The sequence below is a fragment of the Hakea prostrata genome, unplaced genomic scaffold, assembly GCF_041222555.1.
Source record: "Hakea prostrata isolate BN-2017 unplaced genomic scaffold, UWA_Hpros_2 contig_10, whole genome shotgun sequence".
NCBI lineage: Eukaryota > Viridiplantae > Streptophyta > Magnoliopsida > Proteales > Proteaceae > Hakea > Hakea prostrata.
In genome coordinates this window covers 180,560-202,520 of record NW_028291129.1, presented here as the reverse complement: position 1 = coordinate 202,520, position 21,961 = coordinate 180,560, and the positions used below count along the sequence as shown (strand labels likewise).

Genomic DNA, 21,961 nt, shown 5'->3' with positions numbered 1-21,961 from the left:
GTCTACCTTTCTTCTATGCTATGCATACTATAGAGCAAAAGATGCAGGAAATTTCACTATTTAAGCACATAAAGAGTTCATGGTGTCATTTATCAAATTTTAGAATCTATTGATCAAATATCTTCAGAGGCATTTATCATCAAGTAGATTTATAGATATTTTTTCTTTTAGAAGTGTATTTCACTTATTAATAAAAAAAACATTTGTGTAGTTCTCGAGGCATGCGAGAGGTTGACCGCGTTAGGAGTGCAATGCAACATGGTCACCTATGGGGTTGGGACGTTGCATCTTCCTAGTTCAACTGCTGCCAACATCGTATCGAACACTTCTCGCACAGGTTTTCTCTTAAGTTTGTTTGGCGGTTTTGTGGCTGATAGTTTCTTAGGCCGATATTGGACAATCGTCATTTCCTCATTGATCATGACACTCGTAAGTACTAGATAGAGTAGAGAAGATATATATATGTATTTCGAGTTCAGATCATCTCCCTGTTGAGCAAGCATGCCACAAAATCAGATGGAGGCTCATGTGGTACCCACTAATGATTCAACTCTAACAAAAACAACAACAACAACAACAATAATAAGCCTTGTCCCAACTAAATGGGGTCGGCTACATGGATTCTTGCCCTCCAATCAGTTCTGTTCGAGGCCATGCTAGATACAAGGCCTAAGCTATACATATCCTTTCTCACCACTTCTCCTAAGGTTATCTTAGGTCTACCCCTAGTTCTTCTAGTTCCTTCAATATGGATTATATCACTTCTCCGTACAGGATCATTTATAGGTCTCCGTTGAACGTGGCCGTGCCACCTCAAACGACTTTCTCTAAGCTTATCACTTATGGGAGCAATTCCCAGACCAACTCTAATGATTCAACTATAGACCCTTTTTAATTATTATTCAGATGTGAGCCTTACCCGATTTTATGGTGAAAAAACACCGGGAGAGAACATGCTGCTCCCCTAACAGGAAGATGATCCGAACTCATGTATTTCTTGTATGGTTTTGCTGACATAACAAGCTTATTGATGGAATATATATGATTGATCAATGGTGCAGGGTGCTGCCCTTTTATCATTATCTTGTGCACTGCCAGGACTACGCCCACCCCCTTGCAACATTAACAGTGATACATGCGTACAGGCTAATGGGTTCCAAGTTGGAGCTCTGCTTGCTGCTATGTATGTGATTGCATTAGGACAAGGAGGGCTAAAAGCCACTGTATCCGGATTTGGAACTGATCAATTTGATGAGAATGATAAGAAGGAAAAATCCAAGATGGACTATTTTTTCAGTAGATTTTATTTTGTAATCAGCCTTGGTTCTTTACTTGGTATCACTGTGGGAATCTATGTACAAGACAATGTCAGTTTTAGCTGGGGATATGGGCTTTTCTGTTTTGCATTCATTTTTGGAACACTTGCATACATGTTAAGAACAAGAAGATATAGGTACAAAAAATGTGCAGGAAGCCCTATTGTTCAAGTTCTCAATGTTTTGGTGGCCTCAATACGGAAGAGGAAACTAAAATGCCCTAGCAACATTGATGCCTTATATCATGACTCAACAAAGATTGCTTCAATAGTTGGTCACACAAACCAACTCTGGTAAGTAATCTAAGTACCATATAGCTATATAGATGTAAAGACATCTACGAACAGTGAACAATGTATTTTTGTACCAAATAAGTGGGCGAGAATGGTGGAGACAGCAAGGGTATTTTAGACCTTCAAATTTCCATTTTCAAATCAGGCGTTGCTTTCTCGACCATTCTTGATCACTTATTTGGTACAAAAATGCACTTCTATGCAGAGCAGAGCATGTTTTCCCTTTGATAGATGGTAAACAAAGTTCGTTGATTCTATTTTATTGCACGCAGTTGGTTGGACAAGGCTGCGGTCTTGGACGAAAACGACTATGGAACTAATGGTTCCATGATCCCAAATCGTTGGAGACTATGTACAGTCACTAAGGTAGAGGAGGTGAAAATGATGGTTAGGCTACTGCCAATTTGGGCCTCCACAATGTATTGCTGGTGCATACATTCACAGGTTCTCACCTTTTCAGTGGTGCAAGCTTCAACATTAGAGAGATCAATCGGAAATTTTCTAATCCCTGCAGGCTCTATCAATATGTTCTATATTGCTGGCATATTGATTACTTCTGCTTTCTATGACCGGGTGATCATTCCCTTGATGAGGAGGTGGAAAGGGAAACATGGTAGGTGTCATATGATATACACCATTGATTGGTTATAGCAGAAATTTCTGACCCCAAAATTCATATTGTTTTGTTCTTTTTAATATGTAGGCTTTACCAGCCTTCAAAGAATACCCATTGGCATTGTCTTTTCAATCATGGCCATGACAGTTGCGTCCGTCGTAGAGACAAGACGATTATCAGTTGCTAGGGCTGTGGGTGCCAATGTCACAACATTGCCTTTGAAATTCTACATATTAATCCCACAGTTCTTCCTTGTTGGCATGGGAGAATCGTTCATCTACAGTGGTCAGCTTGACTTGTTCATTACAAGAGCTCCAAAAGGGATGAAATCAATGAGCACAGGCCTTTTCCTCTCTACTGTAGGATTTGGTTTTTTCATTAGCAGCTTGTTGGTCTCTGTAGTCAACAAGGTGACTGGAACCCAAGTTGGCACTGGATGGCTAACCAGTAACATAAACTATGGGAAACTATACTTTTTCTATGCTCTTCTGGCAGCATTAAGCTTTGTAAACTTGATATTCTATCTTCTTTGTGCTACATGGTATGTGAAGACAATGAAAAATGCTTCACGGATAGATAACATCGTTACAAGTTCGGACGAGGAAGCTGAACATGCCTTGCAGATGGAGGGTAGTATTACAGTAGCAGATGATCAAGAATGTTAATGATGCTCTATTGATGCAGTCTGTGCCTTCCCCTTTGAATTTCCATTTTTGTGGATAGTTCTTTCCAGCTGGTACTTAGGGTACAAAGAAAGCAAGTTGATGTGCATAGTTTGTGTTCAAAAGGACTCTAGAAACATTGGGATGCTTTAAAAATTAGCCTACTTAATTATGTGTTTTTAGTTTAATCTTGATGCTGGGAACCATTTAATTACATGCTCCTCATCCTTTTACCTATTGACTCAGTTAGCCATTTTACCAAACAAGTTCTTGTGCTGTTCAAGTAAAGGAAAAACAATAAGACCCATCTTAAATGAATTAACTGGACAAATGCAATAAATCAGCTGTAGTAACATTAAGCCTGCACTTTCCATGCCAAGAAAAAGGAAAGTGAGGAAAAGATTTGAAACAATCTCAGAATTGGTTTTGATTAAGGGGAGCTTCAAGCCTCCCCCAGTACCCGAACTTTACTTCTTTACAGAACTGTACAATTAAATTCAGCAAAACATGCATCTGTAGCAATGATGACCTCTAAATTGTGTTTTTCTTGAGGGAAGTACTCGTTGATCTGGAATTTTGTAGGCAAGAGATGGGGAGCCCAGCAGGTAGCACTCATTGTACAAGAGACTGGCATTCATTCCAGCAAGTAGCAACCTTGCATGTATCAAGTTTACCACCCAGATTCTATCAGAAGACAATTTAAATGGGCAAATCAAGATAAGTAATTAGCTGCATTTCTTGCCTGTGACATATAAATGCACTATATGCACAGGCAATGGAAATCAGGTCAAAATATGAGATCAGAGATTTCCGTATCTTTAATGAATTTGTCAAAAAATGCAACGACGTAGAATCACCTCTCAATTTCGGCCTCGAGAAGCTTCCACGGTAACTCATATCAGGGTTTAACTCTACTGCCAGCATGCGAGATGCCAATACCTGATAAAGGCAGGAATCATTACTAATGATGTCTTTCCACCTGGAAATGTTCATTTTCGCCATTTTTCACACAGTGCACTTGTTCTTTCTAGTGCACTCAGAACAAAGAGAAGCTTCTTCGATGTCTAGAAGGGCGAGAAGAGTGTGCCTGGTCAACTGATACTCTTGGGCTCTGAACAACACTTTCAAGGGTATCTGTTGGTGCATCCTGAGATCGTGGTAGAAGCTTACACCCAAATTTCCTTGCCAATAGACGAGGAGAAATGAGAGAGCTATGAGATTTAGCTACTCTTTGCATCTCTTGCTTTATTCTAACAAATTCATGTTCAAGTTCTGCAACCCTGGTTGTCATCCTCTCTATGTCTACCCTCAATACCTGATTCTCACGAACTACTGTGACCCATCCTTCTCTGTGCAGTATTTGGCCTGCTATATCACTAGTCACATTAGCAACACCTGCAGGGGCACCTTCATTGTCTAAGACATGAAGACAGCCTGCAAGAGCTGTTCTCAACTGCAGCTGCTCAAAGAACAAGACTTGAAGAATAACTCGGAGTGGCAGCCGCTGATTTTGTGATGCATGGGCACAGGCGTCAATTGAGAGCCGCTGGTAGTCAATTACATTGCAGAGTTGCTCCTTCTCATTCTCTGAAAGCCATGGATGCTCCTGCCAATGGCCATAACACACTTAAATGCTGAATTGCAAGGTCCTGATTCAACCGACTAGACTACAAACTTGTATTGCAAATAAATCTAAACCGCAAAAAACCTAAACAGACGTAAACAGATGAAAGAATCCATCCTCACCTTCCTAGATAGTCATAGCAGACACCAGGGAATATTAATTCTCTCTAAATTTGCAAATTGAAATTCTCAAAGTCGTAGGAGATACTAGATTACAGGAACAACACAGCTACTTGAATTTTCTTTTACTAATGTACCATTTGATGCATAATTAAGCTCTAAATTGCCTTCTGCAACATGAGATGGCTTAATGGTTACCACATGCAACCAAAAATCCCACTCACTGGTCATCACACAAAGCCACAAATTCCAAAAGTATTCTTTACAGTTAGGTGTTCAGTAGCATGGGTGAGTTCTCCACTGAAGGATTGTCTTAATGAAAAAGCAAAGTTGGAGCTAGTTATTTGGCATTCAAAAAGGTGGAATTAGTAAGACTAAGAACAGAGAGAAGTGAATACCTTGCTAAATTTTACTAACTAATGTACTCATGAATAAAAATAACAGAAAATTTTACTCTACATTAGGAGAGTGATTGCTCAAACCTTGAAATAGATATCCAATGCTCGATACAGCCCGTCATGCAAGAACCTCGAAGAATCTGGAAGGGCCTCCAAGAGAGATCGTAGCTTTTCAGGCTTCAAATTTACATCAGCTGCTACCTCTGCAATATAGCTATCAATCAACTTTGCAACTTTCTTTAATGATCCAGATGAAGGAGATGCTTCTTGGTCAAATGAAGATGGAGAAAATGATGTTATAGTTGGTTCTGACAGAAAATGATGTATAATCCGCTCTACACTCTCAGTATTGTAGAGAGCATCAGAACCTGAATAACAAGGAATGAGAAGACCATCTAGAGCAGCCAGATCCAGCTGCATCCCTATTCTCCTCTCCAAAGAGTATTTGCATGGTTCACTAACATCCAGAATCATAGCCACACGTAGAAGTCCCAACAAGAAGCGGCAAAATGACTTTCCTTTCTTTTCAGGAAGCAGCTTTTCAATGCTTTCCAATAGAACTTTCTGATCAATGGCCACAGGTGTCAAGCTGAAACTTGTGACAGTTCTTGTTTTGCCACTTTGTTTGCTCTGCCACCGGCCAAGACCTGGAAGATACTTTCTTGCATAGTACATTATTGCACGTGCTAAAATTTCAGGTCTCATACCTCTTGCAATCATTGTTTGAATAAGTCTCTCAAACAAAGGCACACTGAGATAAGAAACATCTTCGAACCACCAGTCAGACTCTGAGCTTCGGATTTTTGCCCCAGTGTTTATTCCATTCCATAGGATGCTTCCACCAGGGCTCTGTAAGCTTCCATACATCATCATGGGCCATCCAAAAAGACTCGGATCTGTACAGGCCATCATAGAGAGAGAGCTCAGACATTTGCTCAGAATTTGGAGCTTCTCCACTCTTGGAATGACAGGATCAGAACTCTGAAGAGCTAAAATACAATCTTTCCAGTTGCGGAGTGTATTCTTATGGAAGAAACCCTCAGACTTGGCCAACAAGTTCTCTTCCCCATATTCCTCTGTCATTTCAAGATAATCCGCCATACAATATACCATTACTATGTTCTTTGATGTCAATTCCACTCGCATCCCATAGCAGAATTTAGCCGCAACCAGGAACATGTCGGGTCCACCGGGAAACTCACTCAATGCAACATTCATAGTACCACCCCTGTTATTCTGGGATTCTTCTAACATATTTGCTATCTTTCCACATCTTGACACAAGAGGAAACTGAGTGTGGAAGTTTTGTTAGATATGAGATTATTAGGATAAGAGAAAGCATCTTTCTTTTGTATTGAAGATCCAATTAAGTTGCCCAATATGACAGTTCAAAAAGGGAGAAAGAAACAAAATCAGACAATAGATCCAAACATTTAAACAATCCTGCAAAAAATACCTTCCAAGTAACTTATCAGATACATATATGCAAAAGCCCAGACTTACTAACAATGTCTACAGGCTACCTATAATAACTGAAATGTAAGCATGCAGGAAGAAAAGCTAAGTCCACTGGATAAATAGAAAATTCTACCTTTCAATCTATCTCATTCATTACCTAAAGGAAAACAAGAAGGAAGAGCACATACATTTCATCCCTAGCTGCCAGTACGGGAGAGAAGGTGAAGACTTGCTTATTAAATAACTTTTTCATGCTCATAAACAGGTAATCTAATTTTTATTCTAGTTGTCAAGATGAATCTGACAGACGCATTTTACAGACTGCAAGGATGACCAACCAACAAAATACCAGGTCCTATGATGCAAACGTACAGGAAAGATCCACTGTCCAACTGGCTCAACCAAGAAATTGCCCAATTGTATCCCCATTATTTAATATCTTTGGAAACCAGAAAACTTAGACCAACTTAGTCCAAGTGGCATGTGCATCCAATAAGAACTTCGAACATTGTGTTAGCGGCAATTGGTGAAATATCACACAGAAGTTTTGGATTCTATGATTGAGAGCTAAAAATATAAATATTGTCAAGTACCTAAAAGTTAAAGTGTAATTCTGCAACAGAAGAATGGAGAAATGGGCCAGTTTTCATGTGTACCCATCAATTTGCAATACATTTTTGGTGCTTTCAACAATCCACATATGAAAATTTCTCTCAAGTCCGATCTACACAATAATACCCACTACTGTTTTTACCCCTTTTTCAGTTACAGTAATCATCATAATGGAAAGGTCCGTGTATCTTGAATTTCAAGAAATACAACAGCATATCACGAACAAGACAAAAATATACCTTGTGAAGATGGAAGAATACTCCCTCTACTTCAATAGTGATATCACTACGCAGACCACCATTGCAGAACCTGTACAGTAAAAGAAGTCATTATAATCTCTCTGATTCTCTCAACATGCTATATTGCTTGACGAAATTCTCTTTTAGGTAAAGGAGAATTTGTAAATTAAAGCATTAAAGTTGATTCTACGCATAGAAATTGGCATGTTCATTTAAAAGATGAAACAGAATCCTGATGTGATAGGTGACATCTGACGAAAAAGAAAATCCCAGAATGACATAATAGACTCGTTTCGAATGCCATGGGAAAACAAGAGTGGGGATATGGATTCAAGTCTGCAATGGAAAGCAACATTCTGTGTTTGATTGAAGAGAAAAATGGAGTTTTGATATGGCTCCAAGGTGATGATTTCAACTACCAAGAAACAGCAGAAGTTGAACACTTACTCCTCACCACTTGGTTCCTAAAACCGAAACAGAAAGAAAGAAGCTACATACCAATTGTTTCCCTCACGACGGAATGAAGAAATCTTCCCAGCAGGAGCCATGACATACCCAGAGCTAGAGACGCTTCAGAGCCCTTGTTAAGGAAGGAGGAGGAAGAGAGCTAGTTCCATGAACCATCAAAAAGATGGGTTGCAGAGGAATAAGAAAGAGAAAACAAAAAAGAGGGTATATTAGCTCTATACAGAAATTCGTTATAGGTGTCTGTGGAAAGGCAACCGCCATGCCTTTGCCAACCCTAACAGCATCCAAGAACAACAGCAGCAGGAACCAACACAAAACACCATCAACACCACTAAACAGACATGTTTCATCAATTAATTAGTAACACTTTTTGCTTTCTTTCCCGGTTTCCCCCACCAAAGAAATACAAATTTTGTGGGCAAGCCTCGGTGGCAAAACGTGTATGAAACTTTAAATTGAAGTGGAGGGATTCAGCCATAGCCACACAACGCCCAAATACGGAGCTTTACCACCATGAATGCTATGTCATGCCTTGCGAGAGGCCCCCCAATACGGGATGGGTCGCCGGTCTGGTCGGCTGACTTAGCCTTACACGCTTCTAATCATTGAGACCCAAATCATGCTTTGTGTTTCTTCTAAGTCTTCTCTAACTTCCCTTCTTTTTAATTTGGAGAAGAGAGCAGTGGTAGTGGAGCTCCACTACCACCTACAAGAGGGACCTCAGGGCTCAGGCTTCATCATCATGAGAGGGAGAATGGCGAGACGTGACTTGTGCTTGACTCCGTCTGTTGGTTTCCCACCAAAAATAAAATAAAATAAAATAAAAAAACCTCCAATTTGGTACAGAAGAAAAGACAAATACCTTCACGAATCATGGCTGTGTTGAGCTGAAACAGATTAGACCACAACAGAAGAGAACGGCTTTTGTTTTTTCACCCACAAAAAAAAAAAACGGGTTTTCATCCTCTTGTCTCTAGCCCCTAGTTGATGTGCTTTTGCTTTGCAGCAGTCGGCCTTAGACAGCGAAGCTATAGCTTTTGAACTCTAAGTCTCTAAGGCGGAATTGGACCACTGGGGGTCGACCATGTCCATGCTACTATCAAACAGATACATAAATTCTGTAATCAAGAAATGAATAAAGACCAAATAAACGGATACGCAACCGATAATGCTAAGTGATCTGCTATGTAATTGATCCAACTAGAAATATAAAGAAAAAACAACACTCCACAAATTAAGAACTGTTGTACAGCGTATCCTCAACTGAGGGCCTCACACCAAGGTGGGGGAGAAAATGTAGCCATAAGGGGTAACCCACAAGCTCCTTTCAATCTTATTCAAAGTGGTCATTGCCCACTCCTTCAGCTAGCGTGTATAACACGGCTGACCGCAACGCAACGCTCCAGCTTCATTAATTAGAGATGAAGATGCTTGACCCTGCTCTGACATGGCAAGTACCAGAGACCTTGTATGGTTACGAATGATGACACGGCAAGTATGGAGACCCGACTATGTTTTTACACTTGTATCTTTCTTTGGATGCTTCAATTATATTTCAAGGTTAGCCGATGTTGGGTGTATACCTTATACAGTTATACACTTATACCTTGGCAAGGAATTTTTAGTATATTTCAGCAAGAACCATTCGGCGCATCTCCAATTACTGTTTTTCAGTGAATTGAACTGATGGTACCCCACCTCGTTCTCCAGTAAAATAAAATAAAATAATTTTTTTTCTGAATATAGTTCGTCAAAAAGACTATGTATGTATATTTGCTTTTTGGGAATGACTGCGACGCGTCTTGAATCTACTCAACTGTCAAGAGTCTACAAAACAAGAGTGGACACGGGCCGACTACAGTGGTTGGAAAGTTATCTCCGACGATCAAGTTAGTAAAGGTAAAATTCAGAGGACTTTGCAAATGCGTAGAGATTAAACACTAAACTTGGAATAGTTTGATTCAGGTACCTTTGCCTGCCTAATGGTCGTCAAATCTAGTACGTAAGCTTCACATTGGTCGTTCAATTTAGGTATAGAGTAGTTGAACTTCCTTCAAAAGCCCTGCAGATTTCTCTTTCCTTTCTTGGGTGGATTTCTTTCCATCTAGGTCTTCTGCATATGCCGCCATAAGGGTTCCCTGAATCCCCCATGGAGTCTCCTGATATCTATCCCGAACTTCTTGAAATATGGGATCAGATTCCTCGTCCTCACTTCATGCCTGATACTGGTCCAACTAACTCTAGCCGAACCCTCTTCCTTCTTTACAAGCCATCGGGTTCATTCGGCCCTAATCTTTACTCATCACCATGTGTGGACCATCCATTTCCTTGTAGATGGGTGACATGTGTCACAACATCACATCAGATGGTTGAAATACATTTATCAATCACATCAATCAATTGATGGACATAATGGTACACAAAACACAGCTTCTCATCATAATGTTTTATAATTAGAAACACAATCATTTATTGTAGGTGAACCTGATGGAAGAAGAAGAATCTCCTGCCCGCGACACCATAGGTCCATAACATGACTTGTTACAAATAAGATGCACACACTTGTACGAGGATGGCATATCCCTCGTAGGGCTGCAACTGGGCAGGGCTTTTGCAATCCCAAGCCCAGCCCTATATGGTATAATTTGAGCCCATTTTCGCCCTAATTGGCCCTAATTAGGCCAGGTCGGGATGGGTTGGCCCTGATTGGCCCTAATTAGCCCTGATTGGCCTTAACCCTGATTGGCCCTGATTGGCCCAAGCCCTAATTGGCCCCTGATTGGCCCAAGCCCTAATTGGCCTTGTCCCTAGCTTTAATTGGCCATATCTTTGGTCGTAAATATCAAATGTAAGATAGGTAGTAATTAAAATACATATTAAAGTGAGAAAAAAATTTGAAAATCACGAAAGCACCGGTCTCTAGAGAAAACCTATAGCTCCGGTCTCTGGTTCGCCGGAATTATGCCGGTGGGGGTCGTCCTCCTGGACCTCGACACCCCAACCATGCCGAACCTTTTGCGCAAGGTTTTGGACAACATGTACCGAGACGCTCCTGGGCTAACCTTTTCAAGAGAGGGAATGTGAGGAATGATTCAACAGATTTGCCCTTCTTTGAACCCACAGTCGAAGACGGCGAGATTATCGCTGAATGTATTGACGAAGAAGTGATGGCGGAGGAAAGCAAATGGCAAGCAGCCCTTGTAGGATTTGTATTTGGCTTCAACCCATCATATGCCAGCATGCAAACATACGTAGCGAATAACTGGAGTCACGTTTGTGGAGCAAAGGTTTTTGGTCTTGACAATGGCATCTTTGTGTTCGAATTCAAGGACAAGAGTACATGCGAACAAGTAATCTCATAAGGACCATGGCTTTTTGGTTCGCGTCCTCTTGTCATCTGACCATGGTCAGTGGCTACCGCAATGGAGAAAAAAGAAGAAACTGAACTCCCTATTTGGATACGCATATCGGGCTGAATATCCATCTTTGGGGACCTAAAACCCTGGGACGTATTGCGAGTACGCTCGGGACTCCAATTTGCATTGACAATTGCACCATGCAGCGACAACGATTATCCTTTGCAAGGTTTTGCGTCTCGATAAAAGCGACAAGTGGTTTACCATCAACCACCACCATACGGTTGAGGGAGGCCCCACACAAAAAAAGTCGCTTTTTTTTTTGTGGGTGCCCCACCCCCCCCCCCCCCCCCCCCCCCGGCCCCGGGCGTGCCCGTGGGGGTGATACACCGCAAGATCTAGGTTCAATGACAAATCCATACAAAACATGATATAGCATAATTAAATGGACAAGAATAAATCAAGTTTATCATACTAAGTTATCAAAACCGAAATAATGGTTACAATCATCCATTACTTCAAAATAAAAATATAACATCAGAGTTTTGAAAAGAAAAGAGAGTAGTTTTATTCGCAGCGGAAAAATAAACTAAACTTGTTCTCTAATGGAATCCCACCCAAAAGAATAGTCTTAACACTTGCATGAAGCTCCATGTGCGTCCACTTCTTCTTCGGTCACTCCTTCAAGAAGATATACTAGCAACAAATCCTCCATTTGGAAGAAGTCCTCATAACCCCCAGTATAATCTAATAAAAAAAGACATATAAAAGGAATGAGTTCAACGGGAACTCAGTGAGGTCAATTCAACATCATATCACACATTCATTCTCAAGATTCCACACCACACATATAACATGAATATCAATAATGTAATGAATGACAATGATATGATATGTGAATGATTATGCTCCTAACTCTATCATGAAGTCTCTATGGTAGACACGCATTAAGTCACACACCAGTCTTCTTTGGGCGGTCTCATCACTCTTCCCTCACGGCTCGATGCACGTCTTGTTGGGTTCTCCGCGGTTGTTGTGTAAAGTCTTGTCAAGCCATGGTTGGGGATTAAATCACCACTCTCTCACATCACCATTGGTATAAGATCTAGCGCGTGTCAAGGATAATCTTAGGCCCAATGCAAAGTCATATAGTCTCGTACTACATATGGTCCGGATATTTCCCCTCACGCCTAGTGCTCTGTTGGTTCAATACCTTCCCACCTATGAATGGAATCCTCAATGGAGGCATCTGTTGGACCCCATTCATTAACCCAGTGGTCATCCACGTATAATGGACAGGATGATCTCCATGTCCTCTCACGGGTCATTTCACCGGTCTTGAGTGTCCATGAGCCCTTATCTATTATATGCAACCCTACCTCTCTATGATGATAGTGGGCCTGCTTGACATACAGGACCCAGCCACTAACATCACGGGTTAACCGGCTTCAATACCCCTGCCGAAAGGGTAGTAGTACTCATGAGGTCACCTAACCAAACACTTCTAGACATGCCCTAAATATGTAAATTAGTAATCGGGAAAGAGCCAAGGGCACCATAAGAATGCGTCCCATACCGCCTCCTTTGGTATCATATGGCAGAAATACCCAAAGGGCATTCCCCATTCCCAACCACAATATAAGCAATCATATAATATCACTAGGGCAATGGGTGAACCCACAACCCTAGTAGAAAATACAAGGTAGAAAAAATAATAATATTTCTCCTCTCATACAATCACATTCCATTTCATAACAACAATAATAGATTTCAAAGCAAGGAGCAACATCAGAAGTAATAATAAACATAAATCATAGCAATTCATATTTAACAAAAGACATAAAATAACCACAAGATAATACTAAAGCAATACAAGATATCAATAATGAAAATTAACTGACATCATTACACATGTAATATAAAGTTAAGTATATTCCTCACCTTTTACTTTATTCTTCCTCCAATGATCAATAATTCCTTCTCACAAATTAGTGACTAAAGATATATTAACCTATTCATGCAAAAGAAATAATTATCACAAATTAGAGCCAATTTGGGTTTCAAATGATATCTTAAAATCTTTCCACAAAAACCCAAATCTGAAAACTAGGTTAAAAAGGGTAGTTCTCAACCTCACTAGTGAATGGTCACTAATTTGCCACCAACTCGAAGTTTATAATGAAGCAAAACTTTGGGAAAATCTAATTGGAAACAAAAGGATCCTACGGGTACCTTCAATTTTATTAAATTTGACCCATCTCAAAAAGCCCCAAATTTGACTCTCATAAATCACCCGTGTGTGACCCGGGGAGTCAAATTCTAAAATCTTTTGCAAGCGGATAAACCATTACTCCCAAACTCAAGGGGAACCTTAATATAAGAAAAGATAGCTTGTATGATACCTATCATTATTCCCTTTCACAGATCCCTCAATAGAAGAGAAAAGATATCACTCCCACAAACTAGGAAGGGACATTAATACAATAAAGGAAAGCAACCAAGATACCTAACAACCTTCCCTTTCAAGATTCCTCAAAAGGAAAGGAGAGAAAATACTCACAAAATTGTGAGTAAGAGAAGCATTAAAGAAAACTAACCTTTCGTAATGATTTTGCAAAGATTCGGATCACAGACACCTTCGGAAGAATGGAAATCGCTCCTCTCTTTCGTTTCTCCTTTTCTCCAAAGTTTCCGCCTCTTTCTAGCCTCCAAAAATGCGTTTATGGATGAGATAAAACATAAATAGGGTTTTAAAATCCGAATTTCCAATTTTGCCCCTAAATAAAAAATAGGGTGGGGGTTGGTTCACCTAAACGGCTCAAACTTCTGGCTCATGGTTGGACCCCCAAACGAACTCCGATTTTGATGATTTTTGGCTCGTTGGAAAGCTCTTTCGACGATCTTTGATTTGATATCTTATTTACGTCAATCGGATTCTCCATCACTGATCTACAGATATTCCAAAATTATCATTTTTACACTATCGAGACTAATCTTCTCTCTTCACTTAAACTCTAGGAGAGTTTTTGAGTCATTATAAGGGTCATCTACCAACATTTGTTCAATTTCCAAACCTTCGGGCTCGAATTGAATGGTCCACAATTGTCGCCGAATCAAGGCCCAGGTTCTCGGTCTTAAAACCACGGGTTAAAGGGGTAGAAATCCGGGGGTTTTTAATTGGGGGGCCCGACCCCCTAAAAATTTTAAAAAATTTGTTCTTAGGGGGGGGGGGGGCCCCCCCCCCCCCAAACAAACAAAAATAAAGCCCCAACAACGGTAGTTTCTGCAATGCAAATTGCACCACAGTGGCAAAAGCCAAATCGACGTCGAAGGGGACGACGCCCAGCGCCGCCATTGGGAGATGACAGTCAAACTCCATTGGAGGTTGCGTGTGCAAACGGGAATGTGCATGGAGTCCGCGATAAACTCACCCAAATAATTCCTAATAGTGATCTACCACTTGAAAATGTGGACAACTCAAATTCTATCGTGGAAGTTGATATGGGTGTGAATTCTACACCCAGTCAAATTGATGGTGTACAAAACTCATCCGAATTAACACTCTTCCACCTACCTGGGCCCACAGAAGAAAGTGTTAAAAATCAAATACTCAGCTCTATTGTGCAACGAATAGAGAATCCCACCTCACCTCACTATGCTCGGCGTCTGTTGGATAATTTCAATACCCACCCTCGGCAGTCTCTTCTTAAACATTCTCGCACCTCAAATCCAGGTAATAGATTTGAAGTGTTAGCAGGCGGTGATCACGGCCATAATGGAGAAAATATTGACGAGGACCATGGAGATGGTCGCATTCGTGATCGCAGTTCGGATAGGGGCAATCCTGTGCAACGCCTCAACCCCTCTGACAAGTGTTTATAATGAAGTTAGGAGCTTGGAACGTTCGTGGGATAACTGATCCAGGTAAACGTAGAGCAGCATATGATTGGGCACAATCTCATAACTTGGCAATTTTTAGTTTCATTGAAACAAGAGTAAGTGCATGCAATTACAATTCATGTATGCATATGTTTGAGAATAGATGGAAAGTAATATTTAATCATAGCGATCTCATTAATGGGCGTATATGGGTTCTCTGGGATGAGTCTATCATTGATATGGAAGTAATTCTCTCCACCCCACAGCTTATACACACCAAAGTCTCCATGAAGCAGTCTCATCAAAGCTTCTTTGCATCTTTTATATATGGAGATAACACCTCTGTGAATCGTGAAGCATTATGGTCATCCCTGCGTCAAGTCAACCCTGTCACCGAACCATGGGTTGTTCTTGGCGATTATAATGCATATATGCATGTTGGGGACAAGCAGGGCGGTCTTACCCTTTCTTTCCAGGAGACACAGCCCCTTTGGCAATGCATGTTTGATCGTGACCTTCAGGATCTTAGGTGGACAGGGTATTCAAAGACTTGGAGTAATAAGCATCAAGGGCAACAACGAATTGATTCCAAATTGGACCGTGTGGTAACAAACCTTGCTTGGCAACATATTTTCCCCTACTCTTCGGTTAGATTCTCTAACCCTGGTGTATTCGACCACTCGCCTATGGTTCTTGACACTGGATTCATGCCTAACCCACATGGAAAGCACTTCTCCTTTTACAACCATTGGGCTTCCCATCCTGACTTCCTCCCATTGGTTGCGGAAGCTTGGAGCCGTGACCAGCCTGGCTCTCCAATTTGTGCTTTTTCTTTTAAGGCGCAAGGAAGTTAAGAAGTGTCTTAAATCTTGGAGCAAACGAACATTTTCAAACTTAGATCGACAAATTATTGAGAGACAGGAGGAAGTAAAGAAAATTCAGAATCATATTGCTTTTAATCAATTTACTTTTGTCAACATTTAGAAGGAGAAAGTTGAGAATGAAGCTCTCAAATCCCTATACTTTGCTAGGGAGTCGAGTACCGCCCGGCATGCTAGAGTTCGATGGCTGACCGAAGGAGACGATAATACAGGGTTCTTCCATAGAGCAATACAGGATCGGCGGCGACGCAATGTGATCTCTTCCATCTCTGACTCGCACGGTAATATTCTAACCGATCCTAACCTCATTCGTATTGAAGCTGGAAAGTATTTTGAGTCCTTTTACTCTGGCACTCCCCCCATAATTTGTGAAAATCTTAATATATCTATTGATCGATCACTCCCACCGGATGAAGCAGCCTTGTTAATTGAGCATGTCACTGATTCAGAAATCAAGTCTGTAATTTTTGGCATGGATGACAACAGTACCCCAAGTCCTGATGGATTCGGCGCAGGATTTTATAAAAGCAGTTGGGACATTATTGGCAAGGATCTTTGTGTGATTAGGGAATTTTTTCGAAGACCTTGGCTGCCTGACCAAGTAAAGCTCTCTCGCCTCACTCTAGTTCCCAAGGGTAACGTAGAGAACTCATTTGCAGAATAGACCTATTGCAGTCTCCCCTCTTCTCTACCGGTTTATTGCAAAAATCATAGCTAACAGACTAAAGAAGGTGGTCACTAAACTTGTGGGCGTTAGTCAAAACGCATTTATCGAAGGAAGACAGATCTCTGATAATATTCTTCTAGTTCAAGAACTTCTCTATGGATATCAGAATAATATGGGTACACCCAGATTCGCGGCCAAACTCAATATCAGAAAGGCTTATGATTCGGTCCAGTGGGATTTCCTCCTCAAGTTGCTTGGTAAGCTTAATTTCCCACCTCTTTTTATAAATTGGATATATCAGTGCACCATTAACCCAGGGTATGTGGCCTTTGTAAATGGTGCCTATTCGCCAAAATTCATGGCAAATAGAGGTCTTCGTCAAGGGTGTCCCATGTCACCACTACTTTTCAATATAATCCTACAGGTGTTCACTGATGATATCACTTATGTTGCTCCCATGGGTAACTTTGATTATCACCCTCACTGCAAGGCCCCTCAAATCACGACAGTAGCTTTTGTGGATGATCTTTTTGTATTAGGTGCTGCCACTTGCAAAAATGCAGATTACCTCCATAATGCCTTCCAAGGTCTTGCTCTTCAGACTGGTCTCTACATTAACCATGAGAAGTCTTCTATTCTCTATGGAAATTGCTCTCTCACCACTATGGAGACCTTTGAAAATACCTTGCATATTCCAACTGGTACCTTCCCGTTCAAGTATCTAGGCGTGCCAATTACAGCAACAAAGCCCAACAATATGAATTAGGAGCTGCTCATTCAAAAGGTGAACAATCGCATCAATTCTTGGAGAAATCGTGTACTATCATATGCGGGCAGATTGGCACTGATACGATCTGTCTTAATGGGGATCTTTTCTTTCTGGGCTAATGCTTTTTACATTCCAATTAGCATAATCCAAAAACTGGACAGCATCCTAGCTAAATTTTTGTGGAAAGGTGCCTTTGAATCTGGCAGCTATAAAGTTGCTTGGGAGATGGTGTGTAGACCAAAAAAGGAGGGGGGCCTTGGTCTTAAAAATTTGCGTGAATGGAACCATGCGTTTCTCATGAAGCATTTTTGGAGTTTAGCAACTAACCGTACCCGATGTTGGACCTCTTATATTCATCATAAATGGTTGGCAAATCAATCGATTTGGGGCCTACAACAACCAAATCAATGCTCATACACTTAAAGCTCGAAAAGAGGTATTATCCAACTCTAAAATTTTGTTGAAAGATGGGACCTCAAAATTTTTGTGGGATGATCCTTGGATACAAGACTGCCCTATTCGTCAGAATGACACTCTCATTGTAGAAGCCCTCGGTCGAAACCTTGCGGACAAGGTGGCATCATTATGTTCAAGCCCTGGGATTTGGAGAGAAAACATCACTGACACTGCTATTTTTAACTATTGGAATCAAATCTCATCTATTCGGTTTCATCCTCGTCTTGCAAGAGACAAGGTCATCTGGACCCCTGTGGCGAATGGGGAATTTACTATTAAGTCTGCCTGGAATGCCTTTCGTTGTCGCAATGATGAAGTCTCATGGTCAAAGCTAGTTTGGAATCATGGTACTCACCCCCGTTATGCCTTCATCTCTTGGCTTGCATGCCATGAACGCCTAACCACTAAAGACATCATACTGTCATGGGGAATCCAAGTTGATCCAACATGTGTTTTCTGTCATCAAGTAGCTGAATCCATGGACCATTTGTACTTCAATTGTTCATTCACCAAGTTTATTTGGCAAGGGGTGCTTGCACTTTGTGGATACCATCGTTCTCCATTGAGCACATGGACTGATGAATTAAATTGGATCTCCTCTCACTGGCCAGGAGCCAATCTCAAAAGCAAGGTGAAATGCTTTGCATGCACAGCAACTATTTATCACATTTGGTATGCTAGAAATAATCGTATCCACAAGGGAGATAACTCTACGGCAGTGGCTGTTCTTGCGCACATCATTGTCGATACTCGTCAACGATTCACTAAATCTCAAGAATTTATCGAAGACAACTATAATAACCGGAGTTTCTTCGAAAAATGGGGAATCAGAGTGAAGATGAAACACAAACAAATCACTCTATATCATTGGGTAAAACCTCCTGATGACTGGATAGCAGTAAATTGTGACGGCTTTGTAAGGGGTAATAGAGGTGGGTATGGAGCGATTGGAAGAAGCTCAACTGGCCAAGTAATATTTGCTGCTACAAGTGGGTCAGAGGAAGCTAATGTTCTGAAGATGGAATTAAAAGCAATTATGTGTGGCCTTACTCAAGCCGATCGTCATGGTGTGTCGAAACTGCAAATTCGATCGGACTCCCAAATAGCCATTCGCATTGTTACGGAATCACTAAGCACTCCTTGGGTGTTGCAGGATATTTTTGATGATATTCAGGAGATCAAACAGAGATTTCACAGGGTTGTGTTCGTCCATCATGTCCGTGAATCTAACATGTGTGCTGATTTTCTTGCTAGCTTTGCTACGGCTTCTTCGGAAACCGTCTTGGACCCTTGTAACCTCCCGCGTGGCTTGTCCGAACTAGTTTTAGAGGACACTCGTGGGAAGCGTTATCAGAGGATGTAATCTCTCTTTTCTTTCCAGTTTCTAATTCAAAGCACCTTTTACCAAAAAAACAAAACATATTAAAGTAATTAAATTCTTAAATTCCAAACTCAGTTCTGGAAAATAAAATAGTAAAGATGTCAACAAATAATCCAAAACTTATATTCAATATGTATTTAACTATTTATACCCATTTAGATTTTAGAGAAATAGAGAAATCCAAATTTCTAGGGTTTTCTAATTTGCTATTCGATGAAAAATTATGGTTATTATATGTAAGCTCGAAGGGAAAAAGAAAAATATTTATCTCAATTCTCAATTAATTTCTAACTTCTAAGACAATGGTCAAACTTCATTCCAAATTTCCAATTTGTCTTTCCCCCAAGTTTCTCTCTCTCTCTCTTTCTCTTTTATTCTGTTTTTTCCTTTGGTTTTTCTCCAGCAGCAAAGAGTTAAAATTATTCATGAAATAGAATAAGTAGAGAGAATAATTGTAATTAAATTTAGGCATATTTGAAAGTCAAGTCAATTATAGAGAATGTCACACAAACTCTTTTTGTAAACTTAGAAACATCAGAGATTCAGAATTCAAAAGGAATCTGATAAATGAAAACTTTATCTTCAAAGTCAAGAACTTAAGCTGTAAGTAGATATGTTTTCATTCACAACTGTTCAATAAATTGATATCTTTATTCAATACAAAAAAAATCATATTCAAAACCTTGTTAACAAGTAAATCGACGATAATTTAGTATTCAACCAAAAAAAAAAAAGTATTTTTTTCATAGTTAAAGAAAATGATGTTTTAGTTATAAACATAGCTATATGTTTTTAATAGTTTTTTTTGAAATATCACAGTAGATTTGTTAGATATTCATGATGAGAAGTTGGGGTATAGATTTGTTAGATATTAATTCTTTATGTAATAGTTTTTATTATTTATAATATATTATCTCACCTTAGTCAAAAAACAAAATCAATATTTTATTGAACTAAAAATGACTTTGTTGGAAAAAAAAAAATTACCTTCAAAATAATATAAAAAGTGAATTTATAGTCTAATATGATCAAAGTGACTAAATGTCAAAATCAAGACTCATATCAATGTTAGTATGAAGATCAAATTAGGGTCAAGATCAAGGCCAAAATCAAATAGATGCTTATTACATTGGTAATGAGGTGATAATTTATTTTTATTGATTTTCTACAAAACATGATCATGTTTCTAAAATTTGACACGTGTCAAGTATCCACCCATATGTATTACAATTAATTCCTCTCCATATGGGTGGAGGGTCCAGAGTCTTTAGACTCAAATCAGGGCCAGGATCAGAGCCAAAATCAGGACCAAGATCAGGACCAGAATCAGGGCCAAGATTATGGCGAGAATCAGGGCCAAGATCAGGGCCAAGATCAGGGTTTGGGTCAGGGTCAAAATCAGGGCTTGGGTCAGGGCCAAAAATTAGGGACGGGCCGGGATGGGCTGGGCGGGCCAGAGAGCAATCCCAAGCCCGCCCTTGGCCCTAGTTCAAGGCCAGAATATTTTGGCCCTAACCCGCCCTTAGGGCCAAAATCTTTAGCCCAAGCCCTATTCAGGCTCAGGGCGAGCTTAGGGCAGGTCAAGGCCGCCAAGGCCAAACTTGCACCCCTAATCCCTCGACCTATCACCCGGCCTCTTGGTCAGACATACCCCGGTTAAATAAAAGGAATGCCTCATTCACACCAAGGCAAAAAAGGACATAACCCAGTATGTAAACTCCTAATCGGGGATTCATCCCACAACAACTGGATGAACAGGTACACGGGACTCTGTTGGCTCTAAGAAATGTAACACGCACATTATATAATAAGGGTTCAATCCTTAAGCAAACACACGAACATTTGCTAGATAGTCTCTAAGCAGCTCTCGCTCAGAATCCTAATTTAATTCTCGACTGACTTAGCCATCGAAAGCAGTTTCCCGGGTCCTAGCCGGCATGCGTCTAGCTTCTTCTGCATTTTTCATTCTTCAATTGATCAAGACTTTGGTCGAACTTCAATCAGAACAAGTTGGTCAAATCTGAGACGCAACACGACCCATTATTTTTCATCAAAATTTAAACATACATATCATAGAGCGAATCGTATGACATTTTGGATAATTTATGTTCAACTTTCCATGAGGTAATTACTATTTTTAGTTATTTATATTTTAAATTAATAAATCCAATGTGTCAAAAGCATGTCCACAGTGAATACAACTCAAATTAAATAAACTTTCTTACCCAAAAAAGTTAAACAAACTTAAACCTAATAATTATAATGTATAGGTATAGGTATAGGTATAGGCACGTCTGTTGAGGCATCCCATTGATATAATCGAGCATATAATCTTCTTTTTTTGTCTTATTTTATTGGATTTTTGCTTCCCAACTACTCCGCAATGCACGTCCATGTAAGTTAAAAAAATGTACATTTTCCTTTAAAAACAAATATACAGAAAGAATTAAGTCAAAAAATTCATCACCAATGCTCATGAAATTCATGACTGGACTTTTGGATCATCAAAAACTATATATTAAAAGAAAAAATTGATTCCCATGAAAGAGAAAATTTAAGCTTCACTCACGATAATCAATTATTATACACGTCTGAAACACGTTATGCAAGAGTAGTGCGAGTCTATAATATCACGTACCATTCACTAATTAATAATTTTCATAGTTGATTTAGGGCCTCTTTGGTTACTTGAATATGGAGTTTTCAAAAATTTAGAGATTTCAATCTATAGATCTCAAATTTATGGAGTCATGTTTCATAAAAATAA

General features: G+C 40.0%; 3 protein-coding genes across 3 annotated transcripts; 2 read left to right on the top strand and 1 right to left on the bottom strand.

Annotated features, from left to right (window-relative positions):
* Positions 1–243: 243 nt before the first annotated feature.
* On the top strand, positions 244–2,890 carry LOC148999418 (protein NRT1/ PTR FAMILY 6.2-like). Its single transcript, XM_089141171.1, has 4 exons — positions 244–429; positions 1,062–1,609; positions 1,882–2,222; positions 2,313–2,890. Exons 1-4 carry the CDS (start codon positions 259–261, stop codon positions 2,888–2,890), a joined length of 1,638 nt encoding a protein of 545 aa, XP_088997297.1. The 5' UTR covers positions 244–258.
* LOC148999417 (BTB/POZ domain-containing protein At3g44820-like) lies at positions 2,750–8,767 on the bottom strand. The gene is made up of 4 exons (XM_089141170.1): positions 7,836–8,767; positions 7,338–7,407; positions 5,113–6,318; positions 2,750–4,493 (listed from the first exon to the last, which is right to left on the bottom strand). The coding sequence occupies exons 1-4, from the start codon at positions 7,883–7,885 to the stop codon at positions 3,924–3,926; spliced, it is 1,896 nt and encodes a 631-aa protein (XP_088997296.1). The 5' UTR covers positions 7,886–8,767; the 3' UTR covers positions 2,750–3,923.
* Positions 8,768–15,042: 6,275 nt separating this feature from the next.
* LOC148999416 (uncharacterized) lies at positions 15,043–19,176 on the top strand. The gene is made up of 5 exons (XM_089141167.1): positions 15,043–15,645; positions 16,025–16,480; positions 16,581–17,305; positions 17,498–17,585; positions 17,677–19,176. Exons 1-5 carry the CDS (start codon positions 15,043–15,045, stop codon positions 19,174–19,176), a joined length of 3,372 nt encoding a protein of 1,123 aa, XP_088997293.1.
* Positions 19,177–21,961: the final 2,785 nt, after the last annotated feature.

Excerpts from the sequence above, each read along its gene's own strand:
- LOC148999418 (XM_089141171.1), top strand. The coding sequence starts at position 259 with ATGGTCACCTATGGGGTTGGGACGTTGCATCTTCCTAGTTCAACTGCT. Across the intron at positions 430-1,061 it reads CCTCATTGATCATGACACTC|GGTGCTGCCCTTTTATCATT; the intron begins GTAAGTACTAGA and ends TCAATGGTGCAG. Across the intron at positions 1,610-1,881 it reads GGTCACACAAACCAACTCTG|TTGGTTGGACAAGGCTGCGG; the intron begins GTAAGTAATCTA and ends TATTGCACGCAG.
- LOC148999417 (XM_089141170.1), bottom strand. The coding sequence starts at position 7,885 with ATGGCTCCTGCTGGGAAGATTTCTTCATTCCGTCGTGAGGGAAACAAT. Across the intron at positions 7,408-7,835 it reads CGTCGTGAGGGAAACAATTG|GTTCTGCAATGGTGGTCTGC; the intron begins GTATGTAGCTTC and ends TTTACTGTACAG. Across the intron at positions 6,319-7,337 it reads TATTCTTCCATCTTCACAAG|TTTCCTCTTGTGTCAAGATG; the intron begins GTATATTTTTGT and ends TTCCACACTCAG.
- LOC148999416 (XM_089141167.1), top strand. The coding sequence starts at position 15,043 with ATGAAGTTAGGAGCTTGGAACGTTCGTGGGATAACTGATCCAGGTAAA. Across the intron at positions 16,481-16,580 it reads TTATTGGCAAGGATCTTTGT|AATAGACCTATTGCAGTCTC; the intron begins GTGATTAGGGAA and ends ACTCATTTGCAG. Across the intron at positions 17,586-17,676 it reads ATAAAGTTGCTTGGGAGATG|CAACTAACCGTACCCGATGT; the intron begins GTGTGTAGACCA and ends TTTGGAGTTTAG.